Here is a 27,973-nt window from a genome sequence, read left to right on the forward strand (position 1 = left end):
CAAAAGGTTTAAGCTTCCCTAGTCCAGAAACATGACAGTTTGTTGGGTAAAAGGCTGAGGTGGTGGGAGAGAGGAAAGATGTTTCTGTTGATCCATATACTCTGTCATTGATCAGTCCCTGGATGGACGTGTGACACTCCTCTCTCCACAGTAATGACCCTGACGTGGGCGCTCGCCATGTCTCGGTTTTGTTAAGTCCTGTGCTATTGATCTATTTAACGGTGGGGACTCTTGAGTGCTGCTTGCATTGTGTGTGTGAGACAGTGTGTGTGTGTCTGTGCACGCTTGCACGCTCAGATTCCCTCCTCCTCCCAAGGCCCTTGCCTTGGCTCACTGCAGTGACCAGGCACAAAGGCAGCTCAATTAGCACAGCTCCACGTCTCCTCGCTTCCCCGCCTGCCTCCGCAGCGGCCCATCGAAATCACTCCATCAACCCACCGCCAGAGAGAAAGGAGAGAGAGGAGGCAGAGAGAGAGAGAGAGGGAGAGTAGATAAATGGAGAAAGATAAGAGAAATAAGATGAGGGAGGGAGAGAAAGAGATGGAGAGACAAAACAGAATGACAGCGTGTGAGAGAGCAGAGCGAGAGAGAGCGAGAGAGAGCGAGGGAAAGGGAAAAGGAGGGTGAGAAGAGCTGATAGTGTTACGCCAGGGACAGGGGAGCAACACTGAGGTTTCACCTCATCAAGACAGGGTAATGGCGCGGCTCAGCCTCCGTCAACACCACTGGCTCTCTGAAGCCGCCAGCTGAGCATACATAACTACCTGGCTACAGAGACACACACAGAGAACACACGCACACAGGTAAGGAACGCAATGCAATGCAAGTCAGTACTGGGCTGGAGTTTCACCAAGTGAAGAAACTCAAAACCCCTGAAAAATCCAAATGACTCCAAACCCCCAAACTGGAAAGGCCCTGACATTTAAACAGAGTCACTGAGTTCAGGGAAAAATCTTTAAAAAGGGACATGGTGGAAACAGGAAGTCAGAGATGTGGTTGGTGGCACTAGTAGTGAGACAAACAGCGTGCAGAGTGTGTGTGTGTGTGTGTGTGTGTGGTGTGTGTTTTGATCACACAGACTGGGATATGTTCCCGGGTTGCCTCTTGAGAATAACACTGACCACGGCAAGGTGACTGGGAATATGGTTGAGTACAAACATTCCAGTTATGCCCTTCATAAGGCAATCAAACAGGCAAAACGTCAGTACAGAGACAAAGTGGAGTCGCAATTCAACGACTCAGAAATGAGACGCATGTGGCAGGGACTCAGACAATCCCGGATTCTAAAGGGGAAAACCAGCCACGTCGCGGACACCAACGTCTTGCTCCCAGACAAGCTAAACACCTTCACACACTTCGAGGAAAACACAGTGCCGCCGACGCGGGTCACTGCCACCCCCGAGGACTGTGAGCTCTCGTTCTCCGTGGCTGACGTGAGTAAGACATTTAAGTGTGTTAACCCTCGCAAGGCTGCAGGCCCAGATGGCATACCTTGTCCTCAGAGCATGCGCAGACCAGCTGGCTGGAGTTTTTACAGACATATTCAATCTCTCCTTATCCCAGTCTGCTGTCCCCACTTGCCTCAAGATGTCCACCATTGTTCCTGTACCTAAGAAAGTGAAGGTAACTGAACTAAATTACTATTGCCCCGTAACACTCACTGTCATCATGAAGTGCTTTGAGAGGCTAGTTAAGGATCATATCACCTCCATGTTACCCGACACCCTAGAACCACTGCAATTGATGTTGCGTGCTCCAGTCCCGTCCTGTACTCCCTGTTCACCCATGACTGCATGGCCAGGCACGACTCAACACCATCATTAAGTTTGCCGACAACACAACAGTGGTAGGCCTGATCACCGACAACGATGAGACAGCCTATGGGGAGGAGGTCAGAGACCTGGCCGTGTGGTGCCAGGATAACAACGTCTCCCTCAACGTGATCAAGACAAAGGAGATGATTGTGGACTACAGGGAAAAAAAGAGGACCGAGCACGCCCCCATTCTCATCGACGGGGCTGTAGTGGAACAGGTTGAGAGCTTCAAGTTCCTTGGTGTCCACATCACCAACGAACTATCATGGTCCAAACACACCAAAACAGTCGTAAAGAGGGCACAACAATGACTATTCCCCCTCAGGAGACTGAAAAGATTTGGCATGGGTCCTCAGATCCTCAAAACGTTCTACAGCTGCACCATCGAGAGCATCCTGACTGGTTGCATCACCGCCTCGTATGAGCAACTTGCTCAGCCTCCGACCGCAAGGCACTACAGAGGGTAGTGTGTACGGCCCAGTACATCACTGGGGCCAAGCTTCCCTGCCATCCAGGACCTCTATACCAGGCGGTGTCAGAGGATGGCCCTAAAATTGTCAAAGACTCCAGCCACCATAGTCATAGACTGTTCTCTCTGCTACCGCACAGCAGGTGGTACCGGAGCGCAAAAAAAGATCTAGGTCCAAAAGGCTTCTTAACAGCTTCTACCCCCAAGCCATAAGACTCCTGAACGGCTAATCATGGCTACCCGGACTATTTGCACTGCCCCCCCACCCCACCTCCCCTCTTTTACGCTGCTGCTAGTCACTTTAACTCTACCCACATGTACATATTACCTCAATTACCTTGACTAGCTGGTGCCCCCGCACATTGACTCTGTACCGGTAACCCCCTGTATATAGCCTCCCTACTGTTATTTTATTTTACTGCTGCTCTTTAGTTATTTGCTTTTATTTTATACTTATCTATTTTTTACTTAACCTTTTTCTTAAAAAAACTGCATTGTTGGTTAAGGGCTCGTAAGTAAGCATTTCACTGTAATGTCTACACCTGTTGTATTCAGCGCATGTGGCAAATAAGATTTGATTTGATTTGAGATGTTCGATCGGGTTCGAGTCTAGGCTCTGGCTGGGCCACTCAAGGACTTTCAGAGACTTGTCCAGAAGCCACTCCTGTGTTGCCTTGGCTGTGTGCTTAGGGTCGTTGTTCTGTTGAAAGGTGAACCTTTGCCTCAGTCTGAGGTCCTGAGCACTCTGGAACTCTCTGTACTTTGCTCCGTTCATCTTTCCCTCGATACTGACTAGTCTCCCAGTCCCTGCCGCTGAAAAACATGACCACAGCATGATGCTGCCACCACCATGCTTCACCGTAGGGATGGTGCCAGGTTCTCTCCAGACGTGACGCTTGGCATTCAGGCCAAAGAGTTCAATCTTGGTTTCATCAGACCAGAGAATATTGTTTCTCATGGTCAGAGTCCTTTAGGTGCCTTTTGGCAAACACCAAGTGGGCTGTCATGTGCCTTTTACTGAGGAGTGGCTTCTGTCTGGCCACTCTACCATAAAGGCCTGATTGGTGGAGTGCTGCAGAGATGGTTGTCCTTCTGGAAGGTTCTCCCATCTCCACAGAGGAACTCTGGAGCTCTGTCAGAGTGACCATTGCGTTTTGTCACCCTGACCAAGGCCCTTCTCCCCGATTGCTCAGTTTGGCCGGACAATTGACATGCACTGTCAACTGTGGGACCTATACACAGGTGTGTGCCTTTCCAAATCATGTCCAATCAATTGAATCTACCACTTTGTCATTATGGGGTATTGTGTGTAAAGAGAAAAAGATTTAATCCATTTTAGAATAAGGCTGTAGTAACAAAATGTTGAAAAAGTCAAAGGGGTCTGAATACTTTCCGAATGCACTGTATGTAAGGGATAAACGCTGCAGTTCTGTACATTACTTTGGAAATAATGGACGAAGCAAGCGCCTATCCCCTTTGCGGAGTTCATTTTTCTAAGGTAATGTAAAATAAATAAAATGTACAGTAGGAAGGCGTTTATCCTGCTTACAGTGTACCACATTGCCAAAGAAAACAATATGAAAGCACACATTTACCTTTAAATTACATCACCGGTAGAAATACAAATTCATACCTTCTCATCTTTTGTTCGACTAGTTCGATATTTACATATGCGATCCAGTCATTTGTTTGTTCGATTACTTCGATATTTACATATGCGACCCAGTCGTTCATTGTTTATGTTCCGTTGCCATGCTCAGTGGCAACGTTCCTATCCCTTGCTTGCTGCTAACTAGCCAACTAGCTACGGCTACACAGCCACGACCTCTGCAGCCAGAATAACAGCAAAGTAACTGTTTTCTATTGACATTCATTTGGATACATCCATAACAATGAGCTGATAATGCCCGATTTTGCCTGGCATAGCTAGAAAAGTTAGCCTTCTCGTCAGGACACTCGTCAACACTGGCTGTTAATTATGAGGAGATTGTATTGGATATCAAACACTACGCTAGAAGCTAGCTAAATAGTTGTTAGCAAACTTGCCAATATGACAATCAAATAAAAATATCAGTTGCTGAAAACAGCTGGTCAAACTAGAAACACGTGGGAGGATGACACTCACCACGTTAGGTCATCAGATGCTCCAAAAACTGTCTCTGCAAAAACAAATCAATGCTAGCTAGCTACGTATTTTTCCTTGTTGAACCTGAGTTTACAATGTATCCAATTTAAGTTTGTGTAGTTGTTGGTTTAGCTTCTGTAACTTTGTAGCAAGTACGGTCTGCATGTGTAGGCGCATATTGCATCATGATTGCAAGGTGTCCCGATTTATTTTCCAACTGTGCCGATATCTGGTTTTAATGCCCATTCTAGAATGCCCTTCTAGCCAATCAGAAACTAGTATTCAACAATGATGTGGTATAAATATATTTATACTCCGGACTCGTCCTAATATTTCTTTATTTCTTAATTCCATTATTTACATTTTTTGATTTGTGTGTATTGTTAAATATTACTGAACTGTTCGAGCAAGGAACACAAGCGTTTTCGCGTTAAACTCGCAATAACATTTGATCAATATGTGTATGCGACCAATACCATTTGGTCTGGTCTTCCTTTCCTAGAAGGATGCAGTGAGGTCCTGACGACAGCTGATGCTGATTGGCCATGGCAGTGTAGGTAATGGCGGGGGTCTGGTGTGTCCTGATTGGAGAAGAGGGTGGAGGAGGGGTGAGAGGAGGAGGAGGGGAGGGAGGGGTGAGAGGGGGAGGAAGAGGTGAAAGGAGGGGTGAGAGGGGGAGGAGAAGGGGGTGAGAGGGGGGAGGAGGGAGGAGGAGGAGGAGAGGGCTGCTGACTCATATTCAACCCCCCTGATCTGATAGTCTGTCAGGGCTGTTGTGATAACACCCCCCAAACACCTCCCTCCTCCCTTTCTCTCACACATTCACAGTCTAATGCACCCCCCTTCCCGAGGCAGGCGGGCGTCACACAGAGCAGAGCGTAGCATTGGTAGGGTCCAGAGATAAACCACTCAAGACGGTGAGGACGATAATGGGCCACGCCGCAGCACCTCAAATTCAATCAACGCCCGCACGTCAATGCGAATGAGCGTAAAAGTGAAATATGCTTGCCGGGCGTGAGCTAAAAGATGCCACACAGGGCCAGGCTTGAAACAACAACATGGAGGAGGAGAGGGGAACAGAGGGGGGAAAAGAAGATGGAGAGAAAATGAAAATACTGTCTGTTCTGTCTCTCCTCCCCTCTCTCAGCACGGCGGCTGCTTCCAGGAGGAGAAATCCCACTGGCATTCAGAGCAGCCCAACTTTAACCACAGACTGTGAATAAATTACCCTTTTGAACTTGGGGTGATTGCAAATGTGCCCTGGTTCCCTTGAGACATGTCTGGCAACTAACCTTCTCTTACAATCTCCCCTTCCTTTCTCAACACACACACACACACACACACACACACACACACACACACACACACACACACACACACACTTTTCCCCACCGCCACGGTCATGAAACTTTTAATTACGCCGTGAATTACGCCCAGACAATTTCTGAGCAGTACTAACTCCCTGCTCAGCCACACACTCTCTCTTTATGCTTCTGACTGAACAGAATATTCAAGGAACTTTACTTATTTCTCTCCCTCCCTCAAAGAAAAAGCTGCACTAGGGATGAAAAAAAGAGGCTGGAAAAATGTGTGAAGTGTCTGAAAAATCAGAGCATTGAGAGAGAGAAAGAAAAGGAGAGAGACACACACAGCGAGAGAGAGAGAGAGAGAGAGAGACACAGAGAGAGAGAGGGAGAGACAGAGAGAGAGAGAGAGAGAGAGAGATACAATCAGAGACAGACACACACAGAGAGAGAGAGAAGCTTCTCAGGAGACATGCACACATAGTTCATTGTCACTGGGCAGACCTCCTTCCCCTCCACACTCTCACCTGGGGAGGCTGAACTGAAGTGAATAGCAGTCTGAGGAGAGTGGTGTTCAGCTAGGCTGCCTGATGTGCTCTGGCTCCAGAACGCTTACTCATTATAACACACAGCCCCATCCATACGGTACTCTGACACAGCCATTATTTATATAACGGCTAGACTGACTGGGTTCCAGGCCACCTTCCAACAACTGCTGCAATCCTTTGGAGGAGTCAAACCTGACAGCCCTGGTGTTCTGGTAATAAAATACATAACACACACACACACACAGCTCTAGACACACATACATGGGGACACACACACACGCACCCTCTCATTGACACTAGGCTAGCAGTCTCTGCCAACGCGCTCCCTCTCAACTGGAATTACAAACACATTCCACACGCCGTAACAACTGCAACCCAAGTACAAGCTAAGGTCAACCAACGGGTTTCTTTTTCTCCCCTAACGATCCTGCTGCCACAAAACACAGCAACGCCACACCAAGGCAAAGCAGGCTGCTACTCTCTAAATAGGCCCCCATCATCATTTCATAGCATCTTGAAATGAAACGGTTAAAAGGAAGAAGAAAAAAAATAACCTTGATGAATTTCTTTACACTCTTCCTTAAGTGGAGGCAGACAAAAGGTAGAGAAAAAAACAGAAAAAAAACTAAAAAGTGTCAGAACCAACCAAAGGAGTGTAGCCTAGGTAGGAGAGAGCCAGACAAAGATTCAGGGCCACTCCAGGGCTCTGTCCCAAATGGTAACCTATTCCTGTATAGTACACCGCTTATGAACAGGGCCAATTGGCCTCTAGTCAAAAGTAGCGCACCAAGTAGGGAATAGGTTGCATTTGGGACAGAGCCCAGTTCTCCCGGCCTGGAAAAAGGAGAAATAAAGGTTTCAGCAGCGGTGCAGTCAGCCTTAACTGATGGGTTATATATTGCCTGTCACGTCATTCTGAGGGAATATTGGCGTTGCAGGGTCTCACACCTGGAAGGTACGGCAATCCATCACCACCTGCACTCTGAGGGTGTGGGTGTGTGAGTGAGACGTGTGTGAGTGCGTGTGTGTGTTTACGTGCGTGCGTGAGGTTGAGATCTCATCTCGGAGCTTATAGCCAATATTCCAGCCACCCAACACCTGCTTATAACCCTCACCCCTCCTCCTCCTCCTCCTCCCTCCATCCAAGGCCGCCATCACGGACAGACCACTCATCTATTCACCCACACGACAACGCTCCCCTCCCAACCCACACACACCTCGGCGCCTTCCCTGCATCAAACGTCAGCCATAACGCAAACACCCCCTTCTACATCTATCTTCAGCCAGAGAGAATATTAACTATGCAACGATAATGATCGAAAAGCGTTGGGTTGGTCCGTTGGTACTGCTGGAGATAAGTTAAAGGGGGAGGGGTAGCTGAGACCTAGCAAAGGGAATAAACCATTAGTACTGAGATGAAATCATCCTCTTCCTCTCCAGTATCAGATGCTGATGCATCTCTTCCTCGTGGATTAGCAGTTTGGTTTATGCCCGAGCCTGTTCGCTCCACTGCACTAGACACACACATTTCACAGTGTAACAGATGAACTAGTGTTAGCCAGAACGGCTAGGAATTTAAAGTCACAGTGCAGCAGCAACATTCTGCCATGTTTATCAAAGACAGTTCCACTTACCAATCTATGAAAATCCATATGTAAATAATGCTCTAACATGTAATTTAACAAAACCAGCATGATTTATCCTATAATAACATTCCTTAATTTTAAGAGTTGCATGTTTCTCCTAACCCATCTACTACTAAGGGCAGTCAAATCCTTGTCGAGTGCAGCCCAGCTATGGGAACGAAACGTGGGCCAATCCTATAGATGAACTCTTCTCTGTGGAGTAGCCATGAGTCCTAGGCCTATCAGTACAGATAGCTATCAGGATATCAACACCCGTATTTCCTCAACACCCATGATGACCAAGAGTAGCAATACAATGGTAAAGATCAGTCAGATTGAATATATCGTCCGAGTAACACAAGCCTTTGAAGATCTTTATTTCAATCAAATAAATAAATCAAATGCTAAATAAATGTTCATAAAGACTAAATAATAATAGGTGATGAATATTTAAACAAACAATTAAAGAGCTCTTGAACGTGATGCAGTTGAGATTTAAAGCCTATATGCGAGTCTTAAAATGGCTGCAGACAGTACAGGTGGTAAACACACACGCTGTTATGTAACGATGTCATTCCAGAATGATTCAGTAAGTGCTATAGCCAAGCCCTATAGGACACCTTTAACAAGCGTTTTGATAGAAGTGTCTCATAAATGTCCTTGAAATGACTTTAGCCTCTTATTAACGGCTGATAAAGATGATTACAATACTAAACTGCAAAGCTAGACATTAATAGCATATTAATAAGTTACTGCCATGTAAGTGTCAAACACTTGAATAGGCCTATCACAAAGCGGTCTGTACAGGAAGTAAACGTTTAAATAAACCAGCTTATTTTCACCTGAGCCAGAACTTTCCTCCACACCATCTGCCTTCCAATGAGAACACATGACAGACACCACCTCAAAGACATCAACCAACCAATCAAACCACATCTCAATCTGCTACACTGTACTAATACGAACAGACGGAGAACCTACGTTACCCAAGTTACTCCTCTAGTAGTATAGCAGTGGGCCAAATGTGTCCCGGCGTGCACCGAGCGAGCGCGCACGTCCCATGCTCCAACCGATCACGCGTCCTCGGAGCAAATCAAGCTAAGTGTATTGCGGATGTTCGTGAGTAATGAGGAATTTTGGAGGTTTTTGCTGACTGTGCGATACGGAGTGGAGGGGTGGGGGGTGTATGTTGGCGTGCTAAGAGAGCTGGTGCTCGGGGGAAGGAGTGGTCACAGGAGAGGGATTGAGGAGGAGGAGGGAGAGAGAGAGAGAGAGAGAGAGAGAGAGAGGTAGAAGAGAGAGAGAGAGCAGATAAAAAGAGATTGTGAGAAGGAAGAGAGTATGAGAAACAGAAGGGGAGAGAGGGAGAGCTAGAGAAGGAGGGCAATTAGCATAGATGCAACATGCGAGTCCTCCGACTTCATATTTGACCTTCTGGAGAGCCTTGCCAAATATCGCCCTGAGAGACCCAGACGACCATATGGCAAAGTGCCGCCGGAGGCCCTGCTCAGTTTGACTCTCCTGGGCCACCGTATGCTAATGTGGGGGAACGTAATTACACTACAGTATTCCTATAGGAGCTCTACTTTACGGCGCCACTGTAGGAGCAGATTTATATTGAGATGGCCATTGGGACTTCTGTCGTCTTTGGGGGACCGAGTGTAGCAGAAATGTACAGTTTTTATCCAGTTCAGCATTGGGCTGGCAATGGAATGGAGGTCAGTCAAATTGCCATGGTCTAAAGGGGGTTTTGACCATTCTAGGGACTATGTCTATGGGGGTGACAGGGTCAACAAGTGACCTAGTAAGAGTAAAACCTGGTCTAAACATGGTAATATAGGCCTATTCTTTATGCAATATATTCACACTATAGCTCTTCTGTCAATACTATAGTCAGTCACACTTCACTGCCATAATGTGTGTCAACGTCGGTAATATCAAAATAGTTATTCATTATTTCTAATGAAAATAGCCTAGTGTAAAAATAAATACAAAACACAGTTGTATATATATATTGAGTTGTATCAACCTAAACACCACTCGTCATCAAAATCCAATACAATGAAGGGACAGAGACCTTTGAAAGCAGGATTTGTACATATTTGATTCCTTTTTAGTGTGAAGAATTTGTTATTATTTTGAGCACTGTAAAGAAACTAATTCAATATAAAAAGTACTCACTATTCAGCCTCCCAGACAAAGAAAGAACGAATCACACTGAATCATACTTCTTCCACATTTTGTGAAACACTTAGGGATACACTGTCTAAAAAGGCACTCACCGTCTGTAATACATTTGAAAGATATTTAGGTTAAAAGGAAAAAGTCCCTGTTGCTCTCGAACGCTGCTTAGACAACCACCCCCATTTATCATGGATGGTAAATCCAAACCCACACAGTCAGAGGCTGAGACCCTACTACAGAGGGGAAGCGGGGGGGTTAGGGCCCTGGGTCAGTCAGACCTTTACGTCTGCAGCCCTCCAGCAGACAAGATCACATTGGCTGTGTTCAGTAAGGAGAAAACATTTGGAAACAGAGTCAAACAGGGAGGTGCGAGTCTGAAATTGTCCAATAAGAAACTCACATTTTCGTTTTACATTACAAAACGTTGATACTTTGTACTATTGACCACGACCCTGTCATACAGCAGCACAGGACTCCATTTAGAATGAGCCTCACCTAATTCCCCTTGTGAAACTAGCAGTCCGACCCAGCCTTTCTGCACAGAGCTAGCGCTGACTAACTCTACACTGGGAGCAAAACCCTAGATTGGGTACTCTGGGCGACAGAGGTTTCAGAAAACAAAACAAAGACACAGAGCCAAGTCAGTGGTGCTCTAAAATGGGAAAACACACACAGAGACACAGAGAGAGACACAGAGAAGAGACAGAGACAGAGAGAGAAGAGAGGACAGAGAGAGAGAGAGAGAGAGAGAGAGAGAGAGAGAGAGAGAGAGAGAGAGAGAGAGAGAGAGAGAGAGAGAGAGAGAGAGAGAGAGAGAGAGAGAGAGAGAGAGAGAGAGAGCAAGCAAGCAAGCAGGGGGAGGTTAGATGGGAAGGGGACCGAAAACCAAATGCTGGGACACACGTCAAGTGTGCAGCGCAGGGTACCTGAGGGATCTGGAGTATAGGAAACTTCCAGCCCTTTGAACGAGCGATGTCAGTGAGCGCCTGTTGGCGTGGCGGCCAGAAGAAGCCATGTGTAGCTGGTGGAAAGAGGGGCTAAGGGAGGCAACATATTGCCAGCTCCTCTGAAATGTTACATCAAAATGCAAAGCAGGAGAGCTGTGTGTGTGTGTGTGTGTGTGTTGAGTAAGAGCAGCTCTTCTGAGCAGATTCTCCACAGCATCCATCAGAGGAGTGGAGTGGATCATTCCAAACATACACGTCTGTACTGGGGAGGGGGAGAGCAAATTAGGTAGAAGAGAAAAATCTAATATTATAAAGAAATGATCCCAAACAGCAGAGTTTTAGTTGAGATCTGAATTATATTGTAGAACCAGGTAATGTAACACCACACAGAGCCGAGTTATATTCTGGGACAATTAACCAATTAAAATTAGACAATTAACCAAAATAAGCCCAAAAGAAAAGCCATTTATTGCGATATCCATTACCTCTCAATTATGTGTTCAACTATTACTACTAGTTAGCAGACACTATGACCATACAAAAGCGACAACAACATTTGACCTAACAAGCATTTACACATGTATGGGTAACCCAACACGTGTCTAACACGCGCTAAGTCACTATTAGTATAGCCCATGGCTAATTAACACGTAATCATTCATTATGTTTAATTAATGAATAGTGTTAATATATTGATACACATGATCAAATTCAAGGCTGAAACCAGAAGACATTTGATTGGACCGTCGACTACAGTATAGACCAGGGTACTCAACTCTTACCCTACGAGGTCCGGAGCCTGCTGGTTTTCTGTTCTACCTGATAATGAATTGCACCCACCTGGTGTCCCAAGTCTAAATCAGTCCCTGATTATAAGGGAACAATAAAAAAAAGTAGTGGAACAGGCTTCGAGGTCCAGGGTTAAGTTTGAAGGTTGTAGGCTATGTTAAATAAACACAATAGGTCTTGCAGCCTATCATTTTACATTTTAACATTTTAGTCATTTAGCAGACGCTCTTATCCAGAGCGACTTACAGTTAGTGAGTGTATACATTATTTTTCATACTGACCCCCCGTGGAGACATTTGATTGGACCGTAGGCTACTAGAGAGTAAAAATATTCAAACTATATACATACACATATACAGTGTAGCCAGCCAACAAGACAAGGTGATATACAAACATTATGCTAAAGGAGAAGCGGTTCAAACGGACACATTTGATTGACACCAAGATGTGCTAAAAGTACTAAAACAGAAGACAGACACACAGTCACAGCGTAGCCAGCCAACGGTGCAACGTGATACTTTAAAGGAAAAGGGTTTAAAACAGAGCTAATCTAAGCAGACGACCCCCTGCTTGGTCATCCAGCTCCCCACTGATCAGACACAGAAACTGGTCACAGCAGGTCAAAATAAACCAGCTACTCCCAACAGATACAGATCCTCCCACTGCTCTTAACAGTGGAATTCCTCCAACTAGATCACTCAGAGTGACAACCACAGAAGAAGAATTCATTCTATAGTTCTAGGGTGGATTCTAGTTCTATGGTGACAACTACTACTTCCTTTTAGAATGTGAACAACATTCTATAGTTGTATGGTGAATTCTAGTTATATGGTGACAACTACAACCAAAGATGTACAATTCATTTTTCATGGAATGTAAACAGCAAAAGTGCCAACGGCTCTCTACTTCCTGGTTTGTGAATGGAAATATGCAACCTGATGTCATCAACAGAGGCATCATAAATTCTATCCTCTTTGCTCGGGGGCAGAGATTGACTTCACTCCTCTAGTGACCATTCTCTAACCCTGAGGGGGTCTATAAAAATAAAAAACCAGTATTCAAATATCTCGCTGCACTCACGGTATCAGAGGCTAGCATGAAATATTCATATTTGAAAGCAGACCCGGTATAAAGGGAGGTGTGGATTTGACTTTGCAGAAACTGAGACGTTTTAACCGCACTGACCGATTTCTATATCCACCACAGATAGATGTCAGTCAGAAACTCACTTCCTTGTCAAGTCCCTTGGATGAGAGAGGAGAGAAATATTGCAAAGTGTTCTGTCAATGGGCTGTAGTTTGAAATGGCACCCCTATCCTCTACAGTATATAGTACCCTACTGGTAAATAAGAAATAGGGATCGATTATAGGCACTACATTGAGAATAGGATGCCATTTCAGACCCAGAGTCAATATCAACCCGCTTTTCTCCTGAATCTTCCTGAAAACAACGGACAGCACATCCTTGCAGCCTACCATATTCTAAATGATTAGCTATTACTGCAAATTCGATAGCCGAGGAACCCCTATATACGGTTAGAAGAATATCCTTATTGTCAAGCCGTCGTGCTAAGACCAAAACTGCCTTGGCTGACGAAAGTGGCTTACTAACATCCTCTCTTCCTCGCTTCTTTTCCCCCTCCACAGGTTCCCAGATAAGGATCGAGATACATTTTAACTTCCCCTGCCAGAGCGACCATCAATAATTTAGCATCTGTTTAAAATTTAGGGTGCCACACATTCGTCGCCAGCAACTGCACTTTCAGCTTGTCCACCCTCCACGCTCCGTTGCAGCTCCCTCCCCCACCTTCATCCCCTCCCTCCTATTATACAGGCCAATGACCACAGGAGCCCTCTCTCCACCGAGCCCGTGGGATGTGGAAATCAAGCGGGGGGCAGGGGAAGGCGTGACGGGCCGCGGGCTGCAGCACCGCCGGGGCGCCCAGATTACGCCCGGACTTTAATTGTGGCTGTGGCAAAACGATCAATTCTTTAAGAGCTTTGCGCTAGCTGCTTGGCTGTTGGCCTAAGCTTCCCCAGCTAGCCAGCCAGACAGGACTGGGAGCATAGCCTAGCAGCCTGTGGTGTTGCAAATGCAAACACCAGAGCCACCACTGCAAGACAATCTTGATAAAAATAAAATAAACACAAGAAGGGAACAAGATAGAGACCCTGGCTTCTCATGAGTACAGGTAGAGGTAGCATGACAGGAATGCAAGAGGAAGGAGAGGGAGGCTAGATATGTATAATTAAGCGATCAGCTTGGATGGCAAAATCCTATTGTCTTCGACAGGAGCTTAAGGTTGCCCTTTGAGTTGAGACCATGCGTTTGTGAGGGGCAGGAGAGGTGCGGGAGAGGCGCAGGCCGCGTTTTCTTCCGTCTTTTTTCCTCATAGACCTCCGTCAAATTAATCTGTGGTTTTAAAGCTCAAATAAATCAAGTAAATTAGAAGATCCTCTGATCTAAAAGGCGCGTCTGTCCCTCAGGGTTATTCTTTATTCTCGCCACCCTCCACTCTACCTTGCCACCTCTGCCTGAAGAGATTGGGGGAAGGAGGAGGGGAGGAGGGAAGGTGCTGGGAGGGAGCTGACTCTGCATTATCTCCCAGGAATGGTTGGGGGTGGGGGAGAAAGGCCACAGATTGGTCCTTATCTATTCTGAGCTTTACATAAAAACAAATTAGACTCCGCAGTCCCTCCGACATGTTCGTCGAGTATTTGGCTCAACCTCGTCATTAAGAGACTACAGATGGGATCCCTGGCTTGTTTTCTTGAAGGGTCCTTGCCTCCCACCAGTTTAGGGGTCCATTTTATATTTTGCCAATGCTGGAGGACGCCGTGGTACCTGGCGAACCGCCACCGTTTCAAGGGTTTCTCATCAACATGCCGCGAAAGAGAGGGAAAGACATGAGGAGAGCCACACCATTCGATTGCGATTTTCCCGGAATGGCGCGTGGCCTTTCACATTCACCCTAAGTGAAGCGGTTTCTGTTCATGAGATCTCTCTCTCCTCTCTCTCTCTCTCTCTCTCTCTCTCTCTCTCTCTCTCTCTCTCTCTCTCCTCTCTCTCTCTCGCTCCCCCTCTCTCTACTCTCTGGCTTGTAGCTCTCCTCTCTTTGCTCTCTCCTCTCTGCTTGCCTCGCTCTCTCTCCCCCCTCCTGCTCATACCTCTCTCTCTCGCTCGTCCCCTCTCTCTCTCTCTCTGCGAGCTTATAACATCTTGTGTACACGTCTCAGAGTGTATTGAATTAATCTAATGGGAGTAATATTTATTTTGTTGGCAAGATAGTAAAGAGGAGCTAAGAGTGTATTCGATAGATTAATTTGTCGGCAAGTAAAGTAAGAACTACGAAGAGAAACTGTGAATAAAGGACAATGTAAAAGACAGTAAACGTGGCCTCCCAAATTTGTTTTACTTAAAAGGACATGCTATGGGTCTGTATCAAGAACTACAATCTAAATGGTGTCTTAGTGCCTCACCCTGTATTAAATATAAAGATGCTGTTGAACATTTCTCTGGTCTGACATCACAAAGCACTTTGATACACCAACTCATTCGAGGAAAGAGTCATGCACAATGGCTTACTTCTCAGTGCACCTAACACAGCAGCCATCTTTCAAACGATCAATCCAACCATCCATAATTACAGTTTATCGTTGTCTTAAGTCATGTATTTGTGATGAATTTGTAAAGATCGCTCAATGAGGAATAGTAGCTTTAGCACGTGGGGTAATAGAGAAAACTCATTCCCTCTGACAGCCCTAGCGATGTTTCAATAATTCATGGTGCATTTCAAGCTGCATCTCTCTACACTTTAAACTGTTTATGAATACAACCTCCTCCGAATTGGGCTGGTAGAGAAATGGATCCACATTACTCCTGGTCTGAGCCTTTCCCTAAATCAACTATACTGTAACACGTATGATAGCGCCTACAAATTAAAGTAGTGAAACTGAAGTAAAAAGAAAGAAAGAAATTACACTTCACTGAAAGGTTGACCTCAAAGAAGAAACTTAGACATAACACATTCCAAGAACCAGTACATGTGTTCAGATTAAGCAGGACATAGCATTCGACACACTCATTGACGTATGATTCACAACCCCGGTGAGACTGGCCTGAGGGAGTACTGCAGTGCAACAATAACATTGTGTGTAATGTAAAGAGGCAGGACTCCCTTGCAAGAGGCCTTGGTCTCTATGGGACTCCTTGTTGAAAAAAGAGGTGAGGTTCTGACCACAGCTTGAACCCTGGAGACACAGGGGTCCACACCCAGGCAAAGAGCTGCTGGGAAATATGTTAGGTTGGATGAGATGCACTCCTCTACACCACACTATCCATTATGGGGGTCAGAGGAGAAGAGAAAGAGAAGAGAGAGAGAGAGAGAGAGAGAGAGGGGAGAGAGTAAGAGAAGAGAAAAGAGAGAGAGAGAGTTACAGAGAGAGAGAGAGGGAGACAGAGAGAGAGAACAGAGAGAGAGACGAGAAGGAGAGGAGAGCCAGAGAGAGAGAGAAGAGAGAACAGAGAGAGAGAGAAAGAGAGAGGGAGGGAGAAACACAGAGAAAGAGAGAAAGAGAGAGGGACACAGAAGAGACAGAGAGAGAGACAAGAGAGACAGAGAGAGCAGACACAGAGAGAGAGGGAACACAAGGAGAGAGAGAGAGAGAGAGAGAGACACAGAGAGAGAGAGAGAGAGAGACATTGAGAAGAGAGATTGATTTAGAAAGAGAGAGAAAAGCAGACAGACTGCTGCAGAACAGAACAGCACAGCGGTGACACGGGGCAATCCTCCGGGGTCTTGCATTAGTGCGCTAAATTAAAGGGGTATTAGATTAAATTGGCTCTCCGATTTCAGGGGTGTGAGAAATTCTGATTTGCATTTATCCACCGCTACTTAAGATATAATTAGTTCAGGGGTGATTCCCATGTGGAAAGCACTGAGCAAATCTAACTGGCTTCTGCTGCTATATTCGCTTCCTCCCTTCTTAGGTGAGAGGTACAAGCTGCTAATGTTTATGTGTGTGTGTGGGGAGGGTGTGGGGGACTGTGAGTGTGCTTTTGTGTGTATGTGACAATGTGTGACTGTGTGTGTGTGAGTGACTGTGTGTATGTGACTGTGTGTGTGAGTGACTGTGTGTGTATGTGACTGTGTGTGTGTGTGTCTGTGCGTGCGTGCTTGTGACTGTGCGTGCGTGTGTGACTGTGCGTGCATGCGTGTGTGACTGTGCGTGCGTGCGTGACTGTGTGTGTGGGCTGAAAAGTCTATGCAAGCTCGCTCGAGTGCCGCTCATTTTCCCACACGTTTGAGTCTCAACATGGAACCACGCACGATTGTTCACAGCACACGAGATAATGTGGTGAAAATGACTGAATCTGAACATATCAAAAATGTATCCAAATCAAGTGTGTAGGAACTAACTACACCTTCTACGATGCCTTTGAACCCAACACACACAGCCTCCTTCGGTACAACCTGGATTCTATAATTACAGGTACCGAGACGAAAATAATCATTACCGTTACCAGTAGAAGAGGAACCCCATAATCTGAATGACAGAACTCACAACTCAAATACCTATTTCTCTTTCAAAAGCAAGTTTGGATTCGTTTTTGTTTTTCACACCCTCCCTTCCGTCCATGGTAATTCCAACGTCTTAGTTGGCAAATTGATGTTTGACCCAGTCAAACCAGCCATTAGGCATGAAAGGCCTTCTTCCTGAACACCTGTTTGAGAACACCTGTTAGGACCTGGGATGTGGAGTCAACATCAAATGAGCCTCTATGGTTCACCTGTAACCCCCAGCATTTAACAACGTCCTGCAGTCATTTAACTTTTCCTTTTGAAAAGCGAAATAGTGTTTTTTAGACAACTGTAAACTTCAAGGAGTAGGGAATTCAAAGAGTTGGTCTGATGGTGACTGTGATGTCATCAGCCTCCCCCTTGCTTGAGGAACAATAGAGAACAAAAAAGGAGAGCCCCCCCCCCAGGACCACCTATTGAGATGTGCCGTTTGTTAAGTGAAACGGGTGTTAAATGAGGTGAAAAGGAGACTGGAGTAGGACTTTAAAACCCACAACAGCCAGGTTTCAGAGGGCGGTACAGAGAGAATGTGTCTCTTGTGGTTAAAGGAGTTATATGACGTAAAGCTGATGTTGATGTACTGGTAATCAAGCCAAGTATCAATAACACTAACCTGGTCCCAGGCTGTATAGCCAACGCCTAAGGTCTTTGTCAACAGATCAGGGACCAGTCTAGGAAAACACGGACCTACCTGTAACACGGGTAACAAGGATTGTGTGGTTTAATGAGGTAGGAAAGTGATCAATATTTTATCACATGCACCATACAGTCAACACTGAATCTAAGCTTGATGAAGTCATTGCACTCTAGAAATATGGGAAGAAACACTTAACTTTTGACTAAATTGAATACACTATAAATTAATCAAAATATGACACCTTCACTAGATACATAAAGTGCTTTCATTTCTAAAATGGTAAAACAGATATGAAAATACCCGCAAATAAAAGGTGACATTATGTACTGTTCCCTCATAAAATATTTGATCTCAAATCCAAAATACTGGAGTATAGAGCCAAATTAAAATGTTTAGCTTCACTGTCCAAATAAATATGAGGAGTGTATGCGTGTACGCACACAGTCAAAACTGAATCCAAAATTGTAGGAAACAAATACAAACTAAAAACTTCCATAGTGTACCTTTAACAGAGAAACCATTAAACCACAACCCTTTAGACGGACCTAGAAGTCAGTTCAGGACAATATCGTGGCTAATTCCATGATAACATTCAGTCTGAAGCATGGAACCATCAAATATTCTCACTTTCTTATATACGGTCTGTTGGAACCAAACAAAATCCTGAACAAATTGGTCGTATGATGAATCAATAATACAAATATGTGCTGGGCCATCACTTCACTAGATCCACAACATGCATCCATCTGCGTATTCACTCAGATCCTGTGCATTATTTAGGAGTTATGAATCAATATTTCCATTGTTTTCTATAAGGTAGGCAGAAGCATCAAGTCCAGCAATTCGGCAATAAGAAAACCCTAAGCTGAAAATGGATCTCCAGTCTAACAACACACTTCAACACCATTGTCTCAAGGCTTAAAAGTCCTTCTTTAACCCGTCTCCTCCCCTTCATCTACACTGATTGAAGTGGATTTAACAGGTGACATCAATAAGGGATCATAGCTTTCACCTGGTCAGCCTATGTCATGGAAAGAGCAGGTGTTCCTAATGTTTTGTACACTCAGTGTATGTCTATCTCCAAAGGAACAACAAGCTTTCAACACATTCATAGATACGACCAAGTTCCGAACAATTTACTGGGAAAAAAGTAGACCAAGACTAATAAACTCTGAAGGGAGAAGTACTGTACACAAAGTTATTCACCATTAAACCAAGTGATATTATATTAGGACCCCTTAAACTCAGCTCTACCTACCACTTAACTATTGAACCAATCACTGGTCCATACTGGCCTATTGCACCATAGTGTGTTGTGGTGGTCTGCCACAATATAAGCCTGTGTTGTGTCAGAGTAGGAAGCCAGAAACATTTTACAACTATCTGTATTCCTACCACAGTCCTTTCTAAACTATATGTCAGGTGCCAAATAAATCAATTTAAATACAGTAATTTAAAAAACACCCCTGCCCTCTCAATGTAGAGGGCACTGAAACAAAGTATCTCGCTAGCTGTCTAGTTTTTACAGCACCATCCCATTACTGTAAGTGCATCGCCCAAAAAACTTCCAGACATCTTTGCATCACAATTGTTTTCTAGTGCCCACCATTACCGAAGGCAAGTATGTGCAAAGGATCACCCCCTAAAAGATCGATCCACATTCGGTCATAATGGCCTCAAATTGAATAGAAAATGATTTCACCTCAAAAACCCGCTATCCTCAATCAATTCCTATAGGATCAGGCGAACAGAATGTGTCTGGGTGGTTCTTATTTCATTACACCCCTCCCTCCGTATTAAACTAGAGGAGTGTTATGAGACGGACGCCATCAGCGGGCCCTGCCATCACCCTCACGGTGGTCCGCCCTGTCGGCCCTGGTGCTTTGTGGGTAATCGATCCTCGCCGTCCAGAGACGGTCTCCGTAATTGGTTAAAATGACCGGGGTGCAGAGAGGGGATGACTCTCTCACCCCCTCTCGCTCTCTCTGCTGAAAACCATTTCCCAGCTCTGGCTTGGAGCAGAGCCAAGCCCGGGGTTGTTCGGATGCGTTCCAGCCCTAGCCTGACTGGCAGCAATTACGGGGTGTCTGAGCCAAGCTCAGCTTGCTGCTCCGCACAAACACCCCTAATTACTGCCAATTAGGCTAGGCGGGTAGTCAGATTGGAGAAGCCGGGGGGATGTTCAGGCATGGGTGGGCATGGAAACAATTTTCAAGAGCTTAGAAAACGTGACTGGATGAAAAGGTTAATACTTTGGAGTGCGGGGAGGGAGGGAGGAAGGTGGAAGGAGGGGAGGGGAGAGAAGGATAGAGGGATACTAACAAAAGAAAGGAAAGGGGGGGATGAAAGCCGGGTTCTATTTTCTCACCTCCAGCGACGAGCCGGGTTTCTTTTTCAGCTCCTCACATTTCCTGAACTTGCAGATCTGGTGGCCCGTCTTACGGTTCCGACAACTGCTGCACACGCCGCAGTTGATTAGCCGCCTGCAGGGCGCGCACACCCCACACCGTTTCCTTTTCTTCTTCGCAGGGTTCCCGCCGGATGCCGAGGAATTATTCTGTGGGCAGTCTGCCAGATTGGCAATTTGAAACGCACTGTCTGTAACGGCTGCCGAGGCTGCGGGGGAGTGAAGGGCTGTCATGACGATGACCCCGGGAGGTAATGAGATGCCCCCTAAAGCTGGAATGGCGGAAAAAGTTCCGACACGTTCCTGGAGATTCATTATCTCTGCTTTTGCCGGCGCCGCATTTAGCTTGTTCATGCATTCTCCTGCTAAAAGGTCTGCAGTGTTCGGGGGATAAGCTAGAGAGGAAATTATTATTTGCCATTTGCTGTAGCGTTTCTGGCGGCGCGCCATGCTTCCCCGGCCTCTGGGAGTCATTCCTGTGCATGCTGGTCCTATTAGGGTTTATTGTCGCCGATTTCCTCCCCCAGAGCATGGCGTTATCGCAGTTCCACGGGGACATGCCGATCCGGGCGCTGGGGAAAATGGGCGTCGTGATGCGGGCGATCTTGGCCGTCTGGCCGAACGCGCCGTTGGTTTTGTAAAAGTTTGCAAAAGAGCGGTACCGTTCCATCTCGGCGTTATAATCCAAAAGCTGGCTTAATCCACCATCCTGGAGGTTCTGCAAGTTCTGCAGGTTCTGAAGGTTCTGAAGGTTATCCTTTTGTAAGAGGGACAAGTCTGCGTTCTGTCCGTTCTCAATGCAGAGAGCATTGTTTATATTAGACATGGCTGGAGGACGGTTGAGCAGGGTTCACTGGGGAAGAGTCTGGGGTCGCCGTCAACGGTGGCCTTCGTCAAACTAGAAGCTGCTGGTTACCACCAACAATATGTTATCATCCTGCTTCTGTCTCCTCCAGTACTAGAACACAAAGAACAAACAATTACAGATACAACAGGAAAACAACATCCTCAGCCTAATCAATTTCCATTCCCTCTCTCCTCAAGTTTTTGCCTGAGATGAAAGTTGATAAAAGACGTCTGAAGAATCAGCTGGCATGTCGTTAATTTTCTTCTTTCAGACTATATTATAATGAAACGTATCTCAAACTATTCCGAGCACATCCATATCTGTTGACAATAACATGATAGCTGTGACACACCAACATGTCATAATGGAATACAGGAATTAGCATGCTGGAGAAGACAGAGCTAGCTCCGTGTCAGAGAGACTTTCAAGAGATGTTTAATGCGGTTGTCAAAGGATTCCTGGATATTTTGAAATAAGTCTTATCAATTATGTATTTGATGGTATATTCTGGCAATGGATAAACAAATATATCTATCTATATCTATATATATATAAATGAGACCAGTCACTCAAATAATATAAGCACAATATTCAGCCAAAAAGTCTCATCCATGCTCACTGATATAGCAAACTCCTCTGGAACATCAACAGAAAACAAACCTATTTTCCAAATCCCTGATGTTATCCTGATGCTATACAGTCCCAAAACATTATGCACATAGTACACCTCACGACAGACAACGTTTTACATTCTTTTCACCACCACTGATGTTATTCTAATGCTATACAGTCTCTTCCATGTAAACCCACTGCCGTTCGGTCTCTTAATAGCAACTGGTATTCATTCATGGATCCCAGGTTCTATTACATTAACTCAATGACAGCGGAGAGAGACCACCACTGGTGAATTTCAATCCAACCCATGAAGCCACAGACAGACCTCCACTGACAACCATAGTGTCAACTGCCTTAGGGGGGAGACTCCATTTCCTCTCTCCCCTCCCTCCCTCTCTCCTCTCCCTCAGTCTGCCTGGAATTGGTTTCCACTGATAAAAGCCCCATTAGACACATCTCTCTCTCCCTCCCTCCATTAACTTTTTCAGGCTCTTTCTTTCTTTGTTTAATTGCCAAAGCCGATCCATTGCGGGGAAACACTAAAGCATTTCCAGTCATTTCCATGGTACAACCCAACAGCCATCTCCCAAAATGAATGATAAATATCCACACTGGAATGGTGGAGCCACAGAGAGAGAACATATTGGGTGGCCTTACAGCACAGCCAGAATAGTAAAGCACATGCCCAATCTCAATACAATTACCCAGAAAGTAGTATTTTTGCTTATATCTGCTCTACCACAAAATGAAATGAAATTGCTGAATTATGAAATCCATGCCAAATAATGGATTAACCCTTTTTGTTTTATTAATATTCAACTTGAGGACAAAGCACTAATTTAGATCCTTTTTATAATCTTTTTAAAAAACAATATTAAACAAATATGAATAGTAACTGTTTGAATACAATGACATAGCCTACCTGATCATTTGAAGCCAATATTATCCATACAAATGCATTATATATATATATATATATATATAATGGTAGGTGGGAACCAAAAAAAATCCTGGTGTGCCATCCCAAAAGCACCCCACCACCACCAGTAAACAAAACCGTCCATGCCTCAATGATCGGCCCTGCTCGTAGTCATTATTACTTAATCAATTCACCCCAGGAGCAAAATACGCAGCCCAAAGGCAATCAAGTCACAGCTATCGATTCTCAACCTGTAAACAAACTTTAGAGACAGAAATGTTCGATACTTAGAGAGAGAGAGAGAGAGAGAGAGAGAGAGAGAGAGAGAGAGAGAGAGAGAGAGAGAGAACCACGGTACTGTACGAGAAAGAGAAAGAGAAAGAGGACCACGGTACTGTACGTCCGATGACGACTGGCGAGCTATTGTGTGGCTGCCTGCCTGCTGTGGCTGCCATTAATTATCGCTAGTCTGGTCTGTCCGAGACACTCGGAGACCAAAGGTCATGCAGAGACAATCCGTAGAGGGGTCTGGACAGTGCAAATAAACCATAACAATTAATCCGACAGCGCCTGGATCACTTTACCGCCAGCTTTAGCCGACGTAAATCGGGGGGCAGTCTGGGAGAAAAGCATGCAAAATATCATGACGCTGCCTGGACTGAGGAAAATGGAAGAGCATCACCTACCTACCAGGTTCCTGGCGAGAAGAGATTCCAGACGCCTAGCAGTCTGCTGCCAACACAGAGCGGCACATTACGGCAAGGCGCGATGGAGAAAAAAATAACGCGAGGATGTGGGAAGAGCACAGGCACACACTGAAAAACTGCGCTCAAATTAAAAGGAGCATTTTTACAGACTTATTTTCCTGGCTTGAGAAAAGTAGAAAAAATTGCAAACTCCAAGTGATAGCCTATCGAGCTTTCAGAGGGAAAAAAACCAACGGTTTATTATTATAAAACCATGGCGCCGTAGTCGGGAAATAACGGTGCGTTTTAGGTGTTTCCTCTGCTTGGTCCGAGGTGTATCGTGTGTGGCTGCCTAGTGTTAGCTCGGTCCTGTCTCTGTGTGTGGCTGATTGGTGCTGAGGTGAGGAAGCTAGGATGTGGACACCTACTGATCATTGGTTAGAAATTACTATAGAAACACGAGGAGCACTCGGGAGGGGCTGGTTTAGGGCCAATGACTGTGGCTTAGGGCGCTCTGCCGGGAAATAACTATGGGAAGCTGCGTCTTAACCTTTTGTCGTTCCCATTCTCTCCTCTTCTATTTCATTCGGACACGCGAGGCGTTTAGAGGGTTGTCATTTACAGTATGCGTCTTTTAATAGGGATTTGCGCTTCGCGTGAGGGAAATCTTGTCAAATTAATTGGAATTGAGCGGTCCAGTGATGAAGATAAAATGCCTCCTACCCAGGGTGTTTTTTCCTCTCTCCCCCCCTCCATTAGAACGACCGCCATAATTACGAAGACCTGCGCAGTGCGCACCGCGGGGATTCATCACGATTAGGCTATAAATCCTTCCCGATGGCCACAAATGCATGGCTCCAGCGCGGGGTAGAAACACATGGATGCACGGCACATTTATTCTATGTGCCCATGTGGGATGCACTCCATTCACAATGTTATGGAATATAATTTCTGGCTAATGCACGTGAAATATGGTCATGTAATGAAATTATGGCGCCAATCAATTACCGAGCCAATCATTCAACCAACACAGATTAGGCCTATAGATTTGCAATTGGTGATGTAGAATAGCCTAAAATTATTAAACATCGCTCTTAAACTCAAGGGATAAGATAATACAGTTCATGAATACACTATTCATGAAAAGTGCCAACACAATGCGATTTCAATAGATCTGGGCTATATGCCCAAATAGAAGAAGTTCATCCCAATTTGACCGAAATGTACCTTTAGTTATAATTAGTGACAAAGCTGGCAGATAACTTGTTAATTTAAAATGTCTTGGGGGGGAAAAAACTGAAATAAGTAGCCTATTTTAAAACGGCAAACTTTAAAGTAAAAATGGCTGGTGGTCCTCTGTAGCTCAGCTGGTAGAGCACGGCGCTTGTAACGCCAGGGTAGTGGGTTCGATCCCCGGGACCACCCATACACAAAAATGTTTGCACGCATGACTGTAAGTCGCTTTGGATAAAAGCGTCTGCTAAGTGGCATATTATTATTATTATTAAAACAATGGCTCCCAAACCGACAGCAACACACACACCCCTGATTACAAATGACAGGCACGTGTGGCAATTAGCCACTCCCGCCAATCAGCCAAGACAGTGAGCGGCTCAATTAACAGAACGCCTGGAGCTATCTGGCACGTTCAAAACAACTAGGAACTCGAAGAATACGAGGTCAAATCATGATGTCAGTGATCTTCAGGTCGGAAAGTCGCTCTAGAAAGAGGCCCGAGTTCCCGTGTTCCCGATTTGGAATTTTGAGTTGGATGACCATTCAAATCGATTTCTCCCAGTCAGAGCTAATTTTTTCCAGAGTTCCCAGTTGTTTTGAATGTGGCAATAGTAAGCACTGATTATGGAGAATGATTGAATGGGTAAATTACGTACATAATTGTATACACATGCTTCATAATGATCTATAGTTTTAAAAAGTCAAACACATTAAATACTCTTTAAAAATATTAATTGATTCCATTGAAAAGGACTCCCCTTCACAGTTATATGCTATATATACAAAAGTATGTGGACACCCCTTGAAATGAGTGGATTCGGCTATTTCAGCCACACCAGTTCCTCATATTTCTACCCTGCTAGAGCTGCCCGGTCAACTGTAAGTGCTATTATTGTGAAGTGTAAACTTCTAGGAGCATCAACGGCTCAGCCGCGAAGTGGTAGGCTACACAAGCTCAGAGAACGGGACCGCCGAGTGCTGAAGCGCATAGCTCGTCTGTCCTCGGTTGCAACACTCAACACCGAGTTCCAAACTGCCTATGGAACAACATCAGCACAAGAACTGTTAGTCGGGAGCTTCATGAAATGGGTTTCCATGGCTGAGCAGCCACACGCAAGCCTAATATCACCATGTGCAATGCCAAGCGTCGGCTGGAGTGCTGTAAAGCTCACCGCCATTGGACTCTGGAGCAGTGAAACGTGTTTCTGGAGTGATGAATCATGCTTCACCATCTGGCAGTCCGACCAGGACAAATCTGGGTTTGGCGGATGCCAGGAGAACGCTACCTGCTAATGCATAGTGCCAACTGTAAAGTTTGGTGGAAGAGGAATAATGGTCTGTGGCTGTTTTTTTATGGTTTGGGCTAGGCCCCTTAGTTCCAGTGAAGGGAAACCTTAACGCTAAAGCATACAATGACATTCTAGACAATTCTGTGCTTCCAACTTTGTTGCAACAGTTTGGGGAAGGCTCTTTCCTGTTTCATCATGACAGTGCCCCCATGCACAAAGCGAGGTCCATACAGAAATTGTTTGTCGAGATTGGTGTGGAAGAAGTTGACTGGCCTGCAGAGCCCTGACCTCAACCCCATCTAACACCTTTGGGATGAATTGGAAAGCCGACTGCGAGCCAGGCCTAATCGCCCAACATCAGTGCCTGACCTCCCTAATGATCTTGTGGCTGAATGGAAGCAAGTCGCAGCTGCAATGTTCGAACATCTAGAATATCTTCCCAGAAGAGTGGAGGCTGTTATAGCAAAGGGGGTACCAACTCCATATTAATGCCCATGATTTTGAAATGAGATGTTCAACGAGCATGTGTCCACATACTTTTGGTCATGTAGTGTACCAAAAAACGGTCAAAAAATACATTGGCCCATGTTAATGAAGCGTCTCAGAGGAGGAGTGCTAATCTAAGATCAGTTTTTCCTTTTAGATCATAATGAATATGATTGTATGGACAGCGTGGATCTGATCCTAGATCAGCGCTCCTGAATATGTTGTCTGCTGAGCCGGTGGGATGCCAGTGTGGCCTCTTCTATAAAAGGTGACAGGTACTAATGGTTTGCCATTATTGAATTGATAGTGTTGGCACTCGCCAGTGTAAGGGACAAGCCAAATTGGCATTTCATTTAACAAGACCTATCTCTCAGTTTGTAGTTTGATTTAGAAATAGACTAATAATATCTCGGGTAACACTTTACATTAAGTTGATTTATATTTGTGTAGTAGGCTAATGCTGTAATTACACTAAACTGACAACATTGTATTGATGGCAGTGTAGCCGTTGCCTTTAGCCTACACAGAAAACCATGCAACCTATTCTCAAAATAATCTTTAGATGATACATATATTAAAGTTGCCAAGTCATGCATCCTACTATGAGCTTACATTTCGAAGAGATTCCCCCCCATGAACTATTACTAACAGAAACCACAGCAGTCGTTGTCATTAGAGACAGTGAAACCATGTGGTGGTTAGCTATAACTCCTCAACATTACCTGTATACTCTTATTTCTGCCTCGAATTAGGGCTGGATTCAATCCATATTGCCGAAGTATCGTGGAAGATAAGCGGTACAATTAAAAGGTAATTTCTGATTGAGCCGGCATATGCAGTGTTTACCGTGATTGAATGCATTCTCCGAGACTGCGGGAACATTGCCATTAATTGTCAATCACGCTATAAAGCGGATCTTCAGTGTTATGGATTGAATAGAGCCCTTAGTCCTTTTGGAAGCATTTCTTGGTAAACCGTTCTATTACTTGTATACTATCAGTATCAGCCACTGCACATTTGCACATCACATCTGTGTCTACGTAGCCTAACCATCACCGACTGAAAATCATTTCATCTTACGAGCGTCCACATCCCCCTGGGGAAATCTGCCTAGGTGGTCCTAACCTCTGTCTTGCTAAGCCACACAGGGCATTAGGAAGCAGGGTCCCGACTGGGGCGGCTGGGTCTCTAGGCTAGTTGTGGGAGGAATGGGCCCCATGTGGCAGGCCTTTGTTCCTGGCCGTGTGCCCCAGAATCCCCCCCCCACACACACACCCTCCTCCTCCTCCTCCTCCAGGGTTTTAAGTGAACTCCAAGGAGTCATTAATAACGGCGATGCCAGATTTAAGTGTAGCCAGCGTTTAGTCGATGGGAATAGGATCCAGGAGGAGTAAGGTCATGGTATGTGAGACACGGGCGGCTGGGCCAGGGGGCTGGGGGTGTGAAGGTGAGACATGGGTGGCT

At 45.3% G+C, this 27,973-nt stretch overlaps 1 protein-coding gene across 1 annotated transcript in view; it reads right to left on the reverse strand.

Moving 5' to 3' along the window:
• Window positions 1-23,986, reverse strand: part of LOC121557062 (CXXC-type zinc finger protein 4) — a 28,901-nt gene extending 4,915 nt beyond the window's left edge. Inside the window, 4 exon segments of the mRNA XM_045212641.1 lie at window positions 18,001-18,078; window positions 20,393-20,800; window positions 20,802-21,389; window positions 23,503-23,986. Coding sequence (XP_045068576.1) covers window positions 18,001-18,078; window positions 20,393-20,800; window positions 20,802-21,257 — 942 coding nt within the window. The 5' untranslated portion in view covers window positions 21,258-21,389; window positions 23,503-23,986.
• Window positions 23,987-27,973: the final 3,987 nt, after the last annotated feature.

The sequence above is a fragment of the Coregonus clupeaformis genome, unplaced genomic scaffold (genome assembly GCF_020615455.1).
Source record: "Coregonus clupeaformis isolate EN_2021a unplaced genomic scaffold, ASM2061545v1 scaf0034, whole genome shotgun sequence".
NCBI lineage: Eukaryota > Metazoa > Chordata > Actinopteri > Salmoniformes > Salmonidae > Coregonus > Coregonus clupeaformis.